The 16627-nt window shown below is 54.7% G+C and overlaps 10 protein-coding genes across 10 annotated transcripts; 6 read left to right on the forward strand and 4 right to left on the reverse strand.

Annotated features, from left to right (window-relative positions):
• Nucleotides 1-1265: 1265 nt before the first annotated feature.
• N656DRAFT_219722 (uncharacterized protein) lies at nt 1266-2004 on the forward strand. The gene is made up of 2 exons (XM_064808924.1): nt 1266-1893; nt 1953-2004. The coding sequence occupies exon 1, from the start codon at nt 1408-1410 to the stop codon at nt 1855-1857; it is 450 nt and encodes a 149-aa protein (XP_064673574.1). The 5' UTR covers nt 1266-1407; the 3' UTR covers nt 1858-1893; nt 1953-2004.
• Nucleotides 1979-4075, reverse strand: N656DRAFT_774190 (uncharacterized protein). The gene has a single exon (XM_064814215.1). It carries the CDS (start codon nt 3973-3975, stop codon nt 2092-2094), a length of 1884 nt encoding a protein of 627 aa, XP_064673575.1. The 5' UTR covers nt 3976-4075; the 3' UTR covers nt 1979-2091.
• Nucleotides 4076-4929: 854 nt separating this feature from the next.
• N656DRAFT_219921 (uncharacterized protein) lies at nt 4930-6181 on the forward strand. The gene has a single exon (XM_064808926.1). It carries the CDS (start codon nt 5033-5035, stop codon nt 5723-5725), a length of 693 nt encoding a protein of 230 aa, XP_064673576.1. The 5' UTR covers nt 4930-5032; the 3' UTR covers nt 5726-6181.
• Nucleotides 6182-6814: 633 nt separating this feature from the next.
• N656DRAFT_774193 (uncharacterized protein) lies at nt 6815-9261 on the forward strand. The gene is made up of 5 exons (XM_064814216.1): nt 6815-7306; nt 7380-7412; nt 7499-7830; nt 7898-8354; nt 8422-9261. The coding sequence occupies exons 1-5, from the start codon at nt 7153-7155 to the stop codon at nt 9051-9053; spliced, it is 1608 nt and encodes a 535-aa protein (XP_064673577.1). The 5' UTR covers nt 6815-7152; the 3' UTR covers nt 9054-9261.
• A 225-nt stretch (nt 9262-9486) lies between these two features.
• Nucleotides 9487-10468, forward strand: N656DRAFT_774196 (uncharacterized protein). Its single transcript, XM_064814217.1, has one exon. It carries the CDS (start codon nt 9772-9774, stop codon nt 10408-10410), a length of 639 nt encoding a protein of 212 aa, XP_064673578.1. The 5' UTR covers nt 9487-9771; the 3' UTR covers nt 10411-10468.
• A 34-nt stretch (nt 10469-10502) lies between these two features.
• Nucleotides 10503-10971, reverse strand: N656DRAFT_219790 (uncharacterized protein). Its single transcript, XM_064808925.1, has one exon. It carries the CDS (start codon nt 10876-10878, stop codon nt 10594-10596), a length of 285 nt encoding a protein of 94 aa, XP_064673579.1. The 5' UTR covers nt 10879-10971; the 3' UTR covers nt 10503-10593.
• An 811-nt stretch (nt 10972-11782) lies between these two features.
• Nucleotides 11783-13652, forward strand: N656DRAFT_765055 (uncharacterized protein; the record flags this gene model as incomplete). The annotated part of the gene is made up of 2 exons (XM_064813372.1): nt 11783-12010; nt 12087-13652. The coding sequence occupies 2 exons, from the start codon at nt 11783-11785 to the stop codon at nt 13650-13652; spliced, it is 1794 nt and encodes a 597-aa protein (XP_064673580.1).
• An 88-nt stretch (nt 13653-13740) lies between these two features.
• N656DRAFT_220018 (uncharacterized protein) lies at nt 13741-14250 on the forward strand. The gene is made up of 2 exons (XM_064808929.1): nt 13741-14168; nt 14225-14250. The coding sequence occupies exon 1, from the start codon at nt 13829-13831 to the stop codon at nt 14072-14074; it is 246 nt and encodes an 81-aa protein (XP_064673581.1). The 5' UTR covers nt 13741-13828; the 3' UTR covers nt 14075-14168; nt 14225-14250.
• N656DRAFT_219986 (uncharacterized protein) lies at nt 14232-15067 on the reverse strand. The gene is made up of 3 exons (XM_064808928.1): nt 14912-15067; nt 14684-14856; nt 14232-14628 (listed from the first exon to the last, which is right to left on the reverse strand). The coding sequence occupies exons 1-3, from the start codon at nt 14959-14961 to the stop codon at nt 14390-14392; spliced, it is 462 nt and encodes a 153-aa protein (XP_064673582.1). The 5' UTR covers nt 14962-15067; the 3' UTR covers nt 14232-14389.
• Nucleotides 15068-15459: 392 nt separating this feature from the next.
• On the reverse strand, nt 15460-16321 carry N656DRAFT_219984 (uncharacterized protein). The gene is made up of 2 exons (XM_064808927.1): nt 16157-16321; nt 15460-16103 (listed from the first exon to the last, which is right to left on the reverse strand). Coding segments are annotated over exons 1-2 (570 nt in total). The 5' UTR covers nt 16159-16321; the 3' UTR covers nt 15460-15535.
• Between the last annotated feature and the right edge of the window lie 306 nt (nt 16322-16627).

Consider the following 16627-nt stretch of genomic DNA (forward strand, 5'->3'; position numbering starts at 1 on the left):
AGGGGCATTTCCTCTGAGGATTAGGAATATCTTCAAAATGGCTTTGGATCAGGGGAGTCAAGAGCCCAGCAACAGGGTCGGTTGAAGAAGATACAGGTGGCTGGACATACATAACTCTAACCCTTGTAGGCTTACTGCCTTCCAAAAGCGGTTAGCTGAAATGGCGGAAATTCCAAAACTCAAGAGCCATTTTTCAGTTTCCGAATTTCGAAGCCGTGATGGAAATTTCCTATCCCTACTCAACAACCTCCAATGCCCGGGTTGATGGGGCGGAGCACGAGTCCACCTGAGTGGAGCATTTGCACTGCACTTCCCTCCCCCTTTTAGGAGGACCTATCAATGTCATTGAAATGTACCTAACACGAGGCTTTGAACTGAAACGAGCGGCAGGTATGTTTACCATCTACGGCGTATATGCACTGAAGCCCTTGTCAAAGACTGTACGCCTCGACGTCGCATTGTTCGTGATTACCTACATAGATCACCTTATTTGTGAAGCGACCACATAGTTATACAGTACAGTACATACGCTTGGATTCTCTTCGCCAGGAGCCCGAGAATCCTGACAGCAATTTCCATGGAACCTGGAACCGAACATTGTTGTTGAGCTCAGTTCCCCACTTTTTCATGCGCCTGCTGTGGCTACGTACTCCCATACTCTTGATTCAAACATCTCATCAAAGGTTTAATCCTGGCCCTTGATTTGGCGTTGGAGCCGTCCCGCCCATGGAGCTTTTGGCAGGTAACTTAACCTGCAGATAGTTGAGGAACGCTGACTGCAAGGTCTAGCTGCTACATAGTACATAAGCTGCTGCTTGTGCCGTGTGGTCACTGCATCGACCCAAGCAGACCACGCCAAACATGTCAAAGGCTCAAAGCTCTGTTTGCCAACCGCAATTCCACGGAATAACCCATCAATCAGATTCCGTTTGAGCAGCCCCTTTTCCAGCCAAAGCAAGATCCGCCCAGCAACGTCCGAGAGATCCCTGTCCCATTGCGGCCCGGCCCCGCGACCATTAGCCTTGGCATATTGACATCGCGATAGTCGCCGCTTGGCAGACAAACGAGATGGGAGTCGACCCAGTTCAGGGCCCTTGCGGCACCGCGCAATCTCGAAGCCATGCCCAGACTGGAGAAAAACTATGTTTCAACTTTCAACAAGATTGCGGTGCAGACAGCATCGGGCGTGTAAATAAATAGCACTCGTCCCTGCTGGAACTGATCATTCGAGTCTTGCTGTTCCAACCAAGGTGCCGCGTGTCACTGTCCAAAGACGTCTTCTCAGCTGCAATCCGGTCCCTGGCATCAGGTTGCCTCAGCAGTTCAACTGAAATACTGCCCTGAACCCAGTTCTGTCGAGCATCCAACAGACAAGCAACAACATCATACCCCCTCAAGTCACCCACCATGTCCGCTGAAGCAGCAAAGCCCGACCAGCTCTCGCAGCTGGAACACCAAAACACCGACCAGACACAGCAACAAACTGGCTCTGCGGCCGATGAGAAGCAGGCGGAATCAGGAGCGACCGAGACCAAGCCCAAAAAGCTCAAGGGCGCCTCCCCGCTGAAAAAGGCCGCCAACCTGGTCAAGACCCTCTTCAAGTGCCTCAAGATGAAGCCCAAGGCCAGGAAGCTTGTCGACGACGACGACGATGATGACGAACGGCGCCCGCATGATAGTGTTCAGGAGGCCAAGGCCGGGGCTGGGGCTGTCGACAGCGAGGCCGCCGGCGTGGTTGACAAGCCCATGGACAAGGAGGCGGCGAATACCAGTACTGCTATTAGTACTGAGCCCCCGAGCTTGGATGCCAAGGGGATCACGACGACGACCATTACCGCGCAGCCCGTTGTGAATTAGAGTTAGTACCTGCTGTTGTGCGCGCGCAGGGAAGGGGTAAGTACCGTTCCTAGATGGAAGGTTGGTCGGGCGATTCACTGACGTGGCTGTTCTAGGGCGCAATATGGGGATACCGTAATGGAGGAGGTTGAGTTTGCTTGCAGGCGGTTGGAGCCTGACTTTTGCTATATTAGTATAATGTTTTCCGCAATATACCCAAGACTGGATTCTTTTCTCTTCCCTCTAAGCGCCGCGTCAAGATTGTTCTTCGTCCTCATCCTCAGCAGTCCTTTCCAATGCACCTGCAGAGCTGGCACCACCGCTCCTCTGTTCCCGTCCACTCATCCTCCTCCCATAGCTCGTCTTCTCCTCGTGCCCAACCCCCTCCCACGTCTTAGTATCCGGCAGTCCATACGTACTAATCCCCCTCCCCCACGTGGTCCACGGGTTGGTCCAGCGCACAACCTCGCTCGGAACTTCCTCCCCGTCTGGTATCATACCTCTCCAATCCTTGGGCTTGTCGCGGTGGATCAGGTACCCGCCGAGATGCCGGTGCCAGATATCCGGGGGGAGCTCGTCGTTCCCATGGCGCGTCCAGTGCCTGGCCAGCGACAGCCGGACCTGTCGCTCAATGCCGCGGTGGCCGGTGACGGTGGTCAAGCGGTGCGCCCAGCCGTAGCAGTACACGGAGCGGTTCAGCGGGGAGAGGTCGCGGGCCACGCCCCGCGCCATGGGCGGGAGCTGACCGGCTGCTACGAGGAGATCGACGTCGGGAATGTCAACGTCGTCGACTATTCCCACGGGGAGGTGCAGGTTTTCTGGGACAGGCACGCTGGACCATTCTTGGAGCCTCTGACGCAGCTGGGCTGGTGATGAGTCCAAGCCGTCTTCGGACGATGAAGTGCATGGTAGGATAAACCCCGCCCGCACTTCTTCAGAGTGCGTGGAGATGGCGTCGATCAGTTTGCGGAAGTAGTTCGCCGCCAGCCGAGTGCAGACCAGCTTCCGCCCTCGCAAGGCCGGGTACAGGATGGTAGCCAGTATGTCTTGGCGCGCGACAAGCTCGTTGTTGTCGGTCTCGTGTTCGAGGATCGACCGGGCGATGATCTTTTGCTGCGATACCGGCTGCAGGGGCACCGGTCCGTGGTGGAGGTCGGTCACAAGGGCAACCAGGGCGCTCGGGTCGAGGTTGAGAGTCTCAGTCAAGCGGCCACGATCGTCAGCTACGAGCGGATCGCGTTCATGGACCAATGCGGAGAGAGCACTGTCAAGAGGAGGGGGCGGTTCCGTGAGGAAGTGACTGCCAGCGCAGCTGACATCTATTGAGACGTCTTGTCCGCCGATCCGATGGCGGAGGTAGTTGATCATATTATCGACAACTGCAGACTTGCCCTCCTGAAGCCCCGGGAGGATTAGGTGCAGGCGGTGGCAGTGGTTCCATCGCGCAGCCAGGACAATCTTCTTGACCGTGTCGGCAAACTCGGTATTGCCGAGTCCCTCTGCTGACCAATCCTGGCCTTCATCATCGCTTTCCTCGGGCTCACTCGCCCATCCTTCGGCCATGACTTGGTATTCCAAACTCTTTGGCGATATTGAGATAAACTTGATCCAGGTCGCTCCGCTGTCAACGACGGCATCCACGGCCACGGTCTTCTCCTGGAACGGCTGATCCTTGTAGTCGAGCCAGCCCTCGTCCGGACCGACAGGAAGACGAGGGCTGCGTGGAAACTCCTTGTTGATAGCCACGAGGCCGCGGCATTTTTTGACGACGGTCCACCTGTCTTCCCAGCAGCAACTCTTGATGCCAAAATACTGGGCAGGAGAAATAGTTGTTGACGCCGATGGTGTGCTCCGTTTCTGCACGACTTTATCTAGGGCGCGTTGCTGCACCTTCAATAGGGCGCTGAGTCCTCGGACGGGTTTGCAAGAGTTTTCGGCCAACTGCTGTAGTCTGTGCAACTCATCGATACAGATCTGCCATTGTGTGATTAGAGACTCTATGCATTCATCAAGCGAGGTTCCCTCCAAAGCCTGATCTTTGACTTGTGTCGTGCTGGCTTCGCCGCCGGTTTCGGTCGTCAACTGCATGTGCGGAGCAGAGGAGGAGTCTTCGAGTGAATGAAGCCCCGATGATGTCATCTTAGTAGGAACTTTGTATGATATCGAGCCATAACAATGCGGGTGTGCTGTCGCCCGATCACAGCACGCACCTAGGGCCCATCACTTATGTGTGACTTGAATGTAATGTGTGGTTGAAACCGTTGAATGAAGGCTTCAAAATTTTGTTGTCAAAAGGTTGACTGAAAGCCAGTTGGCAACAGCTGCAGCATGGCAAGGGGTTAGGGTTACTCAGTGAAGGGTTGGAGGTGCTTGCCAGGACTTGCGCCTTTGGCCCTTCTTTCAAGTCTATATCGATTGTTGCCTCTTCGAATCTACTTTGTAGTTGCAGTTCCGCGCATCTGGCAGCTGGATTTTTCCAGGTTAAGGTAAGTTCGTGTATATAACCACCTATCTAACTTCCTACCCCATGCCTGCTCAACTCTTATGACAGTTGTTAACTAGAGTCTAGGGGTGCTTATCAAGGCTATAGATATGCCTCTTTCTCCCACACTGCCTTAGATAGTTATGTCCTAGCTGAGACATTTCATATAGTTGCTCACTTACTTTCATACACTGACATGGTGATGTAGTAGATACCGCATGCTACCAAACCTTTCACAGTTTACCTCCCCTCGACAGCTTACCTGAATCCCTAGTAGCTCTCGTGCAACTTTCAGCTCATCCACAATTGCTTTCAAACTTCTTTCTCTATCAGTCTTTGCCCTATGTGTTGTTCTTTGCCTCCTTTTAACGACTTTAGGATGACCCAAGGTCTAAGGCGCGACGAGACTGATGCTTCTCTTTGACCTTTTGCCGGGACTATCGCTCTATATATTCCATTTTCTCTCGCAATCTCTTCCTCGAAACATTCCAGCAGACTCTTCCACATCTATCCTCCCTGCACCTGCTTACTTGCATTTTCATCTTTCCCCTGGAAACTGCTTCCCGCCAATAAGAGTCTTCTTAGTACCTGAGAAACGAGAGCGACGCCGACGCTGTGACTTGAACATCTCGAGACCTCCCTGACTTTGACCAACTGTCAAGTCGACTACCTTAAGGTACACACGGTGCCCTACTCATTCTTTTCGTCACCAAGATGCCTCGGAAGATCAAGGGCCTAAAAAAACAGCTGGACAGCCAGCTGGGGTTGTGGTTCAGTCCGCTGCAAATGCAGATGCTCGAGAAAGAAATCGACACTACGTTTCTTAAACAACAACTCAACCTCAACGACCCTCGCCTTGGCAATAGCGTGAGCCAGATCGTCCATAACAGATTCCTGGACCTGCTCGACGCCTGCCATGAAGAGAGAGATTGGATGTTGGACAGTTGCCGCATGGACAATGCCGTCTGGAACGCAGCCCGAGCACGTGTCCCGTGGGCCAGCGACATCCCCGTCCCCATGTTCAGGACAGCTGTGCTGGCAATCTGCGAGGCTGCGTACAGACACTTCAAGAACCCCAGGCGTTACCCCGACGGAACCAGCCAGCCGTACAGCAAGCTCGCAATCTCGGCGTTGCGCTTCGTCCACGACATGATGGTCTACGAAGCCCACCTCTACACGGAATCCGATTGGACTCCCGAGCACTTTGGAGAGTTCCGGGGTCCCATAATGTTGCCGAACGGCAGACCGAGCTTGGACAGAAACGGGAAGGTGATTACGATCCCGTTTGTCCCCGCCAGAGCTCTACCTGCAAGGAACCTCCTGATGCTCGCTGGGTGCAAAATGAGCAGGCAGTTTGAGGAAACAAAAGAAGAGCCGGGCTGGATAAGGGACCTCAGACGTGTCTAGGCGCTCTGGGAAGATGAGGGTCTGGAGAGTCCGTAGGTTGTAGATAGTCTGTGGCGGGGTGGGCGTGGATCGCAACAAGACTACGATAGCCATTAGCGACCAGTATGAGGTAGTGGACATAGCAAACTGGCGACAATCAATACTACCTAGTATTCGGAGAATAGATCATTTGGAGATGGTGTACCCGCAGCGCGTGCTATGAAGCTGAGAGTGTTCGAAGATCATCAAAACTGCCAGTGGTAAACGCCGAACGACGCCGGTCAAGGACCAGGGCCATGGTGCAGTAGAACCGATATGTTCATGTTTGACGAGCAGCTATGGTATGTAGATGGTTGAGGTGTCTGTATCTTGAATCCGGACACTTCCAAGGCCGTTGTGACCCCGTGACAACATTCTGAAATTGGTGGAAGGCGTGTTGGGCGTTGGGAGTTGGGGAGCCCAGCTGTCGGGGCCCTCGCCGAAATTTAGCGCATTCTAGCGACTTGGCAGGTCCACACTGGGCCCCACTCACTGCGCGGCCAAGGACGCTTATCTCTTCTGCCGTCGCCAAGCGGGTCTCGACCAACGCTCCCCCCGTCGCGGCTTCCTCTTGCCAAGTTGCGCCATTTCAGCCAAGCCTGACTTCGTTGAGCTTGATTTTCTCCCAATGCCAAGAAGTGCACAGCCAAAGATATCCCGGAGGACCTTCTGTTTGTGGAATTGGTGAAGGACGGGATGCTTCAAGGCTTCGTTGTCTACAGAATGATATGCGCTCCTCATCCTCCGAATCCACAGACATGGATCCATAATACATTGTGGGCCTGCCCTAATCAGATGGCTAGGTGCATATCTCAGTGCGAGATATGCTGGAGGCTGGAGCAGGGCTTCGGGCAGACAGGTTCGGCAATGTTGATCGGAGCATGATCGACTCGATCGAGATTGACTGATTCGAATATGAGCCTTGCCCTGGCCGGAAGAATGCCTAACTAATGGGCAGTACCATGGGGCTTAGGGTAGGAAGTACCTAAGCTACTGGTTGCTGATGGATCAGGATTCAGGTATCCGCGGTTCGAGATGCGTGACTGGCCACTGTCGGCACCAACACCGCCCGCTCGGCCGTCATCTGTCGATCCCCAAAAGCCCGGGGTTCTCCTAATTTTCCATTTTGACACACCGAATGCAACTGCAACCTTAACAGCTTACGCCAGTCGGCTACAATAATACCTTATCGCGTGCTCGCATGCATGGGGTCCTTTTGCCCCAGTCCCGTATGGTTATTTACATGTTGGTTGCTCCCTTCCTCCCCGCAGATCATGTCGGGGTAAACGCAAGCTCTTTAACACCCTTCCTCTCTTCTTTTCCCGTTTCTCCCAAGCTCTCCTGCTCCTTGCGGGGTGTATCGCACACAAGGGTAGCGACCGAGCAGAGCCGACTGACCTCACTGCGCGATGGCTTGGTTTTCGTCAAAAACGTCTCCAGACGATGAGAAGAAGGCTGACACTCCCCCGCCCGTGCAGGATGTGGCGGCGGGGGACTACGAGGAAGGGGGTGATGATGAAGTCAAGGACGACCTGCACAGAGGGATGAAACCCAGGCAGCTGAGTACGTCCATCATGCCTTTCCATCTGTTCTGCGCATCTGAGCCGCATACTGATAAGAACAACCCGTGCGATAGACATGATGGCCATTGCTGGCGCCATCGGTACAGGTAAGAAACGAGCAACTCTTGGATCCAAGCTCGCATTTGCCCGTATGAGCCGTCTCGGGAGGCTGACAGACTTTACTTCGTCGCAGGCCTCATCATCGGCACGGGGACGGCCCTCAAATTCGGTCCTGGCTCGCTGTTAATCGGCTATGCCCTAATGGGATTCGTTGTTTACATTGTCATGGTTGCCCTCGGCGAGATGGGCGCCTGGCTGCCGCACAAGAAGAGCTTCTCGGGCTATGCCTCACGCTTCGTGGACCCGGCCATGGGGTTCGCGACCGGCTGGAACTACTTCTTCAAGTATGTTATCGTGCTGCCCAACAACCTGACGGCCACAGGCGTCCTCCTGTCGTATTGGCTGCCGAATCTCAATGTGTCGGTTTGGATCGTCGTATTCGGCGTGGCCATCATTCTTTTAAACGTGCGTCACCCACCTCCCCAAGTACAAGTGCCATTCAGGATGGGCTGACACAGATGCCCCTCGGCAGCTTATTCACGTCTCGTTCTTCGGAGAAGCCGAGTTCTGGATGTCGCTGATCAAAGCCCTCGTCATCGTGACCCTGATTCTACTCTGCTTCATAATTTCACTTGGCGGGAGCCCTTCTGGCATTCGCTCCGGGTTCTACTTTTGGGAGAACCCTGGCGCCTTCGGCCAGTACTTTGTCTCGCTCAGTGGACAGACGACCGTTATTCCCGACGGCACTGGTCGTTTCCTGGGTGTCTGGGCTTGCATCGTGCAGGCTACTTTCGCCTACCTCGGCACCGAACTCGTTGGGGTGGCCTTTGGCGAGACGCCGAACCCGCGCAAGAACGTTCCGCGAGCCGTAAACCAAACGCTCCTGCGCATCGTCTTTTTCTACATTGCCGGCGTCTTGGTACTCGGCATGGCCGTCCCTTACAACCATCCGAAGCTATTGGAGGCAACCTCGAAGGGTACCAGCGGCTGTAGGTTCCCGCCCTGTCCGATATCATACTGATAGTGGGAAACGTCCAATTCTAACGGCCCCTTTAGTGGCATCCCCATTCGTTGTAGCGGCCGAGATCGCCGGTGTCAAGGGGCTGGCCGATGCTGTCAACGGTCTGCTGCTTGTTTTCACCATCAGCGCAGCAAACTCAGACATTTACCTGGCGTCTCGTACCGTCTGGGCGCTAGCCAAGGATCGCCAGGCCCCTCAGCTCATGCAACGCACGAACAAACGCGGCGTTCCCATCCCCGCTGTGGCTCTTTCCTCCGTCTTCATCGCCCTCGGTTTCATGAATGCCTCCAAAAGCTCCGCCACCGTTTTCGGCTACTTTGTCTCGCTCGTGACCGTGTTCGGCGCGCTGAACTGGGTGGCGGTGCTAGTCAGCTACATTGCCATGATCCGGGCGATGAAGGTGCAAAACGTCTCACGGGATGTCATGCCATATCGAAACCCCTTGCTCCCATGGGCCGCTTACCCTGCGCTGCTGATTACTATCCTGGTCATTATATTCAGCGGCTACTCTGCATTTATTCCTCGCTTCCAGATCGACAAGTTCATGACCTCGTACATTGGCATACCGGTCTACGTGCTCAATATTCTGTGGTGGAAGTACGTCAAGAAGACGAAGCGGGTCAGGCCGGAGGAGATGGACTTGGTTACCGGGAGGAGATCGTGGTAGGACGTTATATCAGCCGTATTTGCTACTCGAAGCAAGTTTTGTCTAGGGGTTGGATATTGCATATAGAACACAAATATACGTCGGCAGTGTTTCACACGAGCTTCTTTCCATGGCCTCCTTGTCGGTAGGTATTTGGAGCAGACTTATGAATGTCACCGTCCCGGGGACCCGGTATCATGGATTCGACTCATGGATTCGACTAGAGTACACGATACTCGTTTCCATGGTTCTAACGACTAGTATTATTCGAACCCTACCTACCATGAATAGTGTGAGTTAGCGAAGTACCAGGGTGCTGGGATATCTGGCAAACAACTTGAAGGTGTTCCCATCTCAAGCCCGCCCTTGAAATATGATGTCATCCCTTTATGGATACAGCTGCGCGCATTCTGAATTGGTTTCGGTTACTTCGAAAATGCAATTGCTTTCAGCACAACTTCTGCCATTCTTCATTTGGATTCTGGGTCGATTACCTACTTTTCGTTCCTTTCGCTTGCTTCCGGGTTGCCAGCGGAAATTCCTCCGGTCAGCCCTCAGACTCAATCACTCAAGCCATCTCATGCGGGGCATTCTGTCCTTTCGCCCCGCCCGCCGCTGCTTTCTGATCCCAATCCGAGCCAACCTCAGCTGTTGCCCCTCAACCTCAACCTCAACCGCATTTTACTTCTCACATCGCCTATTCCAGCCCTTGTCCACAGCCGCCAAACCCACAGCCAAAATGACACTCCACAAAACCCAAGAACCAGTAATCACCTCAGTCACCGACCTGCCAACCTCGGAAGCAAAATGGATCACGCTCCGCAAAGTCTCGTACATCGACCAGACAGGGACACCGCGGACGTGGGAGGTAGCGGCGCGCAAGACACGAGCCTCATCAGCGGGGATCGACGCCGTGGCCATGGGCAACGTGCTGCTGCACCCTTCGCGGCCGGCCAGCACGATCCTAGTAATCCAGTACCGCCCGCCGCTCGACGCCTACACGGTCGAGTGGCCCGCGGGGTTGGTCGACGAAGGGGAGACGCCCGAGCAGGCGGCCGTGCGCGAGTTCCGTGAGGAGACGGGCTACGACTGCGAGGTGGTCAGCGTCAGCCCCGTGCAGGCGGCCGACCCGGGCCTGAGCAGCGCCAACATGAAGCTCGTCATGGTGAAAGTCCGGTTGGGTGAGGGGGATGAGCTGCCCGAGCAGCGCCTCGAGGACGGCGAGCACATCCAGCGCGTCGTGGTGCCCCTGTCGGAGCTGTACGAGAGGCTGGTGGAGTACAGCAAGCGTGAAAGGACCGTTGTGGCTGCGAAGCTGTTCCATTTTGCTGCGGGCATGGAGTTTGCGAGGACTCAGGGTCCGGAGTACAGGCTGTAGAATGCGGATATAGCGGGCATCGGTTTGCATCGATAGAAGGGAGTTGTGATAGTTCGGCTACATCATGCTATGATCAACAACGTTAGATGAATATTGCTTGTGTTGTATACCAACCTTCAAAATGCGATCTCGAGCCTCGAGCAGGACAAAACCGCCAATTCTGCCCAGGACAGCTCGTCCACATCAAGGAAAGAGCTGCTCCGGGTGGAATGTATGTAATCTCCAGGTTCCATCATCAATCATGATATGCGACAGATACTCCGTACACAAGATATCAAAAGGAGGCTTCAAGGGGTTGTGTCGATGCTCAATCGTAGCAGGTATACTGATACGGTACTGGCCATCCTTGGACCGAAAGACGAGAGCGGGACTCGCGGGAGTACTGCCAGTGGGTATAACATGGAAAAGTAATAGCAATAAGAATATTTGCAACTGCCAATTCGTTTCAAACTCCCATTGAGGGTCCATAGGGGTGGGACTGGGCTATTATTCGATGCTCTCGGATCATGATGCTCTACGAGGTATCAGCATAATAAGCCTGGCGTGATGGAAGTGACGTGGTCCGGCTGCATTGATGATTGATGACACTGTATTCGTTTATGCCGATCCAGAATGTGGGCGGTCCCTGTCGCAGATCAAAAAAGAGGAAGATTCTACTCCGTACTGCTAGACGGGCACGCCGGCCAACACAGCATGTACGTACAGAGTCCATTTCCCGGCGACCTGCATTCTCTGAGTTCCAGGCTTGAACAAAGGTAACGTTACGGAGGTACAAAGAGTGTTGGGATTGCATTTGCATTTTTTCGAGGTCCTTGCGTGCATTAAGGGTTCCAGTGCCAAGACAGCCCCACTCGAGCACGGTTGCCAGGGCGCCATTAGCGCATGCGACCGCAAGGAGAGTGACAGACAAGCAGCGCCAAGGAAAACACCCTCCGCCAGAAAGCGGAACCTCGCTCCTACAACACCAACGACAACGGATCGACAAACGACGACAACAGCCGCGCAATAGGTAAGTAGGTCAACCGCGTGCTGCGAATCGACGACACACTCCGTCACCGAGGACGGGGAGACAGTATTTCAGCGACGCCCGAATTCGCGACACCGGTCGGTACGTTATCGTTGCGCTCGCGGCGAAATGCCGTAGGTTGACTAGGCTGGCCAGAGAATCGCATCCGAGAACGACAACGACCACGCTACAATCTTCCGTCCCCATGAGCTTGCTCGGTTAATTTGCGATAACGGATCGTTACATACGGCTTCGCCTCGTTTTTGTCTCGCCGGCCAGCGACACGATTCCCCGTCATTTCCGCTAGCATTACTCTTCCACATGCAAGATTGCGAAGCGGAGCACGCCGTCGCGTAAACAACCCCAATGTCTGAATTGCCGTCATCACCCCTAAGTGCCGGGGCTAGTACGGAGGAACAGCTGGCCTGGTATAAAGCGCAATACGAGCTGCTCGAACATGAACTGTCGGAATTTCAGGCGTCGAGCAAGGAGCTGGAAGCAGAACTCGAGAAGGACCTGGATGCTGCCGACAAGCGGGAACGGGCGCTGAGGCAAAAGGCGGAGGGTTTGAACTACGAGGTGGAAGAGTGGAAGGTACAATTGCTATTTCCCTCTACACCACCCTTGCCTGCGGCTCCGTAGGATCGCGACGATGGCTGACACTTAGCAGAGGAAATACAAAGAGTCGAAAGCCGAGGCAAACGCAGCGCAAGGTGCGCTTGAGAAAGAGATTACCAATCTTAGAGACGCAAACAGGACGCTTCAGCTCAAGCTGCGTGACATAGAGGTGGCCAACGATGACTTTGAGCGTCAGGCGCGGAATACCACTTCGTCCTTGGAGGACCTCGAGTCAAAGTACAATGTCGCCATCGAGAGAGGTGTGATGATGGAGGAGGAGATCAAGGCTGGTGAGCAAGAACGGGAGAAGTTGCGGGTTGAGAACCAAAGATTGCGGGAAGAACTCGCAGATCTGAAGATCGAAGCCGAGATTCTGCAGGACAAAATCAGGAAACAGGAGGCTCGCCATCTCTCATCCATCTCGACCGACATATCCATTCCCGGATCGCCGTCCTTTTGCAACTCTCCGCATTCGACTGCTAGTTCGCCAATGATTACCACGCCTCCCGATACGAAATCGCTATCCACGGCTGAGACGGCCTCGGAGCTCCAAGATCCCCCGTCGCCTCCAATGTCCGAGAAGTCTGTGTCGCTCCCCAAACCCGTGCTCAAGACACCAGCGCCGCAACGTAAAAGCCGTCTTCCATCTGCCGACAACAGCATCACTCCGAAGCCGCGACAATACACTGGCTCTACCTCAGCCTCTCGAGCAACCCGCACGGCACCCAATGCGCCTCCACATCCACTTCGGACGCCAGCTAATCGATCCGCGGCGGCAAGAGCGGCGAATCGCGCGAACCCTCACCGAATTGCAACGTCAAACTCACTCACGCACATACGAACGCTAACAGCCCAGATGCAGCGCCTCGAGGCCCGTGTGCACTCGGCGCGGTCCAAGCTCCCTGCGCCTACCACCACACCGCCTCGCTCGTCGCCCCGAGGGATTACAAGCGTGCCATCTACCGTCACAATCCGGAGCCGCAAGCGCACCGTCGGATCTACCACCTCTAGTGCCGCCGGGGATGAAACGACGCCATCGCAGTCCCGCCACGCCCCTTCCGAGTCGCGCAGCAGCATCTCGGGCACGAGCCGGCACGTCCCGCGACTTAGCACGTCCGGCGTGTCACGCTTGTCGTTCGGCCCGCTGCCCAACCGCAACCCGACCAACGTCGAGCCGGACATCTCACGGCCCAGCAGCCGAGCGAGCTATGCGCGCCCGGCCAGCCGCACCGAGTCCCACGCCAGCAGCAGCATCATGCCTCCGCCCCGGCCGGGGAGCCGGGCGAGCCTGAGCGGAACCCGCACGCCACTGGGGCGTCCACGCAGCAGCCTGGGCATGCGAGGCCACGGCCACAGCGGGAGCGTGAGCTACATCACCGCCGAGGAGGACGAGCTTGGCCAAGGGATGATGCCCGATGGGGAGTTCCGGACGCCCAGCAGGCGGGGGACGTACAGCCGCAGCGAGCTGGAGGCCGGAGCCACCGGGATTCCACTGCCCAGCGCCATCCCCGTGCCTGCTGGGCGACGGCAGAGCGGGTCCTCGGTGGCCTCCATGGCCGGAGGGAGGAGGACAAGCGGCAATACGAGAGTACTGGAGGATGTCGGGGAGACGTACTGAACACCCCAACTCTCACCACTGATACTAAACACTTTCTCTTTTTTCGTTTGGCGATACGGAATATCTTATACAATTCTTTTCTTTTGTTTCTGCTCACCTCAATCGCCCTGTTTCTCTGCCTTGTTGGACACACCAGGGCCTTGTTGTCTACTGTCTGTCTCGGGTCCGCTGGAGTGATGGTGTCCGACGGCGAAATGAAGTATACCTCTGTTTATTTGCTACGCACAAGAGCCAGCCTTCAAGAGGAAGAAGAGGGAGGGTTCTATGCTCGAGACGATTTCAGTCTTTTTTGTCATTGTTTTCTTTTTGTTCATTGCTCACTGCATGGCCGATATTCTAGGGAGCATAAGAGGGGTTTGTTGGTCGTTCTGGTCTGCTGCTGCGTCGTCAAAGGTCCTTTTGCTCTTTGGATTACTGTCTAAGGTACCTTGCACTGTATTTCAAGGACTCGGAGTGCTGTCACGGTAATGGAGCAGATATCGCAGTTGCTACATAATATCCACATATCCTGCTAACGTGCGAGTCCGGTTGTCTGCTGTGTCTACAGGTATCTTGCTAACGTTAGACCTCAGGGTCTCCTTCGATCATATGAGACAAGCGGGGGCATCTGAGGGCTTATGAATAGGGACAATTACGGGTGTCGGCGGATTAATGCTTGGTATCATGATTCATGCCGATGACCTCCACATCTGGAGCGGGTGCCTTGCATTTCGCACAAGTCAGCCGTAGGGAATCATTCACATGGGATGAATCCAGTGCCTTGTCCCCGGGCCAACCCAAGAAGAGCAAGCCTTACCAGATCGCTGGGGATCTTGATAGGGCTGAGGGGAAAGGCACGTCTGTGGCTGGCCTCGACCGTCCGCCCTCAGAATATCGTACGATTCTGATGTCAGAACCGCTGTGGGTCCCGTCCTGCTGGGTCGGCTACTGCAGTGCTTCGATGCCAACGACGGCTCCTCAGCCGAGATCGAGATCTCTGATCTGTGATCAGTTTTACTGCGTATGTAGGGGCACGCGGGGTTTGAACAAGCTTTTTTTTTCGATGCTGCATGTCACTCCCCATTGGAGCGCGCATCTATTTTGGGCACGGTAGAATATGTATCCGGGGAGATGGGGACGCGTGGCATGGCCTTGAGAAACCCAACTGCCGGCTGTCGCAGTAATAAGGTCGATTGACAAAGGAGGTTCCATGAAAGCATTATGAGTAGGTAGCGGGTTCCTAAGTACGGCTTGGATGCCATCGGCTGACACACATCTATCTTTGTTCACTTCGCATCGATGCGCGCTCGGCGGCTCGGCCCGACAGCATCTCCCGGGAACGGGATCCGATCCCGCAGGCGGTGCATATCCAAATGAAATGGCGAGGGTCTGGATGATGACAGCAACAATCTCTAAATTGTTCATTCAGACTCTACTCTATCACCCGAGAATAGGTAGACCAGATCAATGATATCGGAGTGCGCGGAAGGCTACTCGGTAAGGTTCCGGGTTCCATTGAAACTTCCAAGACCTTAATTGACCGATGTTCTCAATTAGGGTAATCCCCAAGCGGACAAAAGGAAGCAAGCACACAGCCTACCGTATCTACCGCAATGTCAACATGAAGCCCAATGTGGAGAGCCTGGGCACGTCAATGGCTTTTTTCACGATCCATACCAGGTTGACACGACAGTTCCATCATCCATGTCCAAACACAGACCAACAGAAAAGCCCCGCTAATCCGCCGAATTGACAGTTTTTGGGTGCGGACAAGATGTTGGGGATCTGCGGGTCCAGCTCCGGTTCCTACGCTAAGCCTTTTTCGTCGTTGATCCTACCGGGATCCCTAGACCTGGACGGAACTCAACAATTGGGGTTCTCTGACGTATGGGTCGGTGGTACCCTCAACAAGCTATGTTTCGTCCAGTAATAAGCGTAAAATTGGAATGGGAAATTTCGGAGCGCAGAACATTGGGCCTGTGAGTTGTGTCTCTAATAAGGTAGGAACCTGGAAAAGGCTGGATTTTGGCGTCTTCTCTGTGAAATTCCATGTTCATGTTTCTCATTCCAGGGGGGGTGGCAGTTGCACGCGGCACCTTTCCCCCACGGCTTGGCTGAGCCGAAGGAGGTTGCAGGCCCGGAATGAGACGCAAAAGGGTGAAGCTGTGCGATTGCCTTTGGTACCCACGATGTAATTTACCACTGCGGCTCCCAAATCCGCTGTAAGGGATTGTATACCAGTCCAGTACGGAAGAGATCGACTGTCTGCCAGGTGGGCGGGAACGGTGGCCGCAAGCATGCATTCTGGGCAAAGACCGGCCGAACATTCTGGTAGAACGATGCTCTCGATACAGCTGGCCGGCAACTCTCGGACGTCGGATGGCGTTGACCGAAGGCCGGCTGACCGACAGCCATAGCTGGATGGCCCATTGTCCGGCGGCAGGTTGCCAGCCACTACACGTTTCGAGGAGCCTGTTCGAAAGTCGGTTATCTAAAAGCAGTCGAGTTCAAGTGCACTACAGTACATATATGGGCGTAGAAGTACTCAGGACAATGTGACGGGAATGTGGTCTCCCTAAGTGTACCATCCATGTTGGACCGGCCTGTGGTTATGATACTCATATCTCGGGATGAAAGGTGGTTGTTCTATGCTGATATAGAGCAAGGACGGAAACTTGACATTTTCATACAAAGCACGTGTCGGCTGTCGTACCTGGGCTTCCCCAACGCCGTGGCGGCGCGCAAGTTGATGCGCTGGCTTATGGTGCAGTGCTGCCATCGGCTCGGCTGGTTGATGAAGAAGTCAAGGGAAGACGGGATCACATTTCGGGGTGAATGGCGGGACGAACAGGGGTTAGCGCCGGTTCACTTTTTTTGACCCCTGTCTGCATCCCGACTTTGGGCTCCACCTGCCGCTCATCAACAGAATGTTCATGGGTGCAGTCCCACCAGAAATTCGGAAATTCCCATTCATCAACCCTCCATTTCCCAGTCTT

This window comes from Canariomyces notabilis (genome assembly GCF_033297395.1).
Source record: "Canariomyces notabilis strain CBS 508.74 unplaced genomic scaffold N656scaffold_2, whole genome shotgun sequence".
Lineage (NCBI taxonomy): Eukaryota > Fungi > Ascomycota > Sordariomycetes > Sordariales > Chaetomiaceae > Canariomyces > Canariomyces notabilis.

Excerpts from the sequence above, each read along its gene's own strand:
- N656DRAFT_219722 (XM_064808924.1), top strand. The coding sequence starts at position 1,408 with ATGTCCGCTGAAGCAGCAAAGCCCGACCAGCTCTCGCAGCTGGAACAC.
- N656DRAFT_774190 (XM_064814215.1), bottom strand. The coding sequence starts at position 3,975 with ATGACATCATCGGGGCTTCATTCACTCGAAGACTCCTCCTCTGCTCCG.
- N656DRAFT_219921 (XM_064808926.1), top strand. The coding sequence starts at position 5,033 with ATGCCTCGGAAGATCAAGGGCCTAAAAAAACAGCTGGACAGCCAGCTG.
- N656DRAFT_774193 (XM_064814216.1), top strand. The coding sequence starts at position 7,153 with ATGGCTTGGTTTTCGTCAAAAACGTCTCCAGACGATGAGAAGAAGGCT. Across the intron at positions 7,307-7,379 it reads GATGAAACCCAGGCAGCTGA|ACATGATGGCCATTGCTGGC; the intron begins GTACGTCCATCA and ends CCCGTGCGATAG. Across the intron at positions 8,355-8,421 it reads CTCGAAGGGTACCAGCGGCT|TGGCATCCCCATTCGTTGTA; the intron begins GTAGGTTCCCGC and ends CGGCCCCTTTAG.
- N656DRAFT_774196 (XM_064814217.1), top strand. The coding sequence starts at position 9,772 with ATGACACTCCACAAAACCCAAGAACCAGTAATCACCTCAGTCACCGAC.
- N656DRAFT_219790 (XM_064808925.1), bottom strand. The coding sequence starts at position 10,878 with ATGGACCCTCAATGGGAGTTTGAAACGAATTGGCAGTTGCAAATATTC.
- N656DRAFT_220018 (XM_064808929.1), top strand. The coding sequence starts at position 13,829 with ATGGTGTCCGACGGCGAAATGAAGTATACCTCTGTTTATTTGCTACGC.
- N656DRAFT_219986 (XM_064808928.1), bottom strand. The coding sequence starts at position 14,961 with ATGCTGTCGGGCCGAGCCGCCGAGCGCGCATCGATGCGAAGTGAACAA. Across the intron at positions 14,857-14,911 it reads TCGATGCGAAGTGAACAAAG|TCATAATGCTTTCATGGAAC; the intron begins ATAGATGTGTGT and ends CCCGCTACCTAC. Across the intron at positions 14,629-14,683 it reads ATGCAGCATCGAAAAAAAAA|AGATCTCGATCTCGGCTGAG; the intron begins GCTTGTTCAAAC and ends ATCACAGATCAG.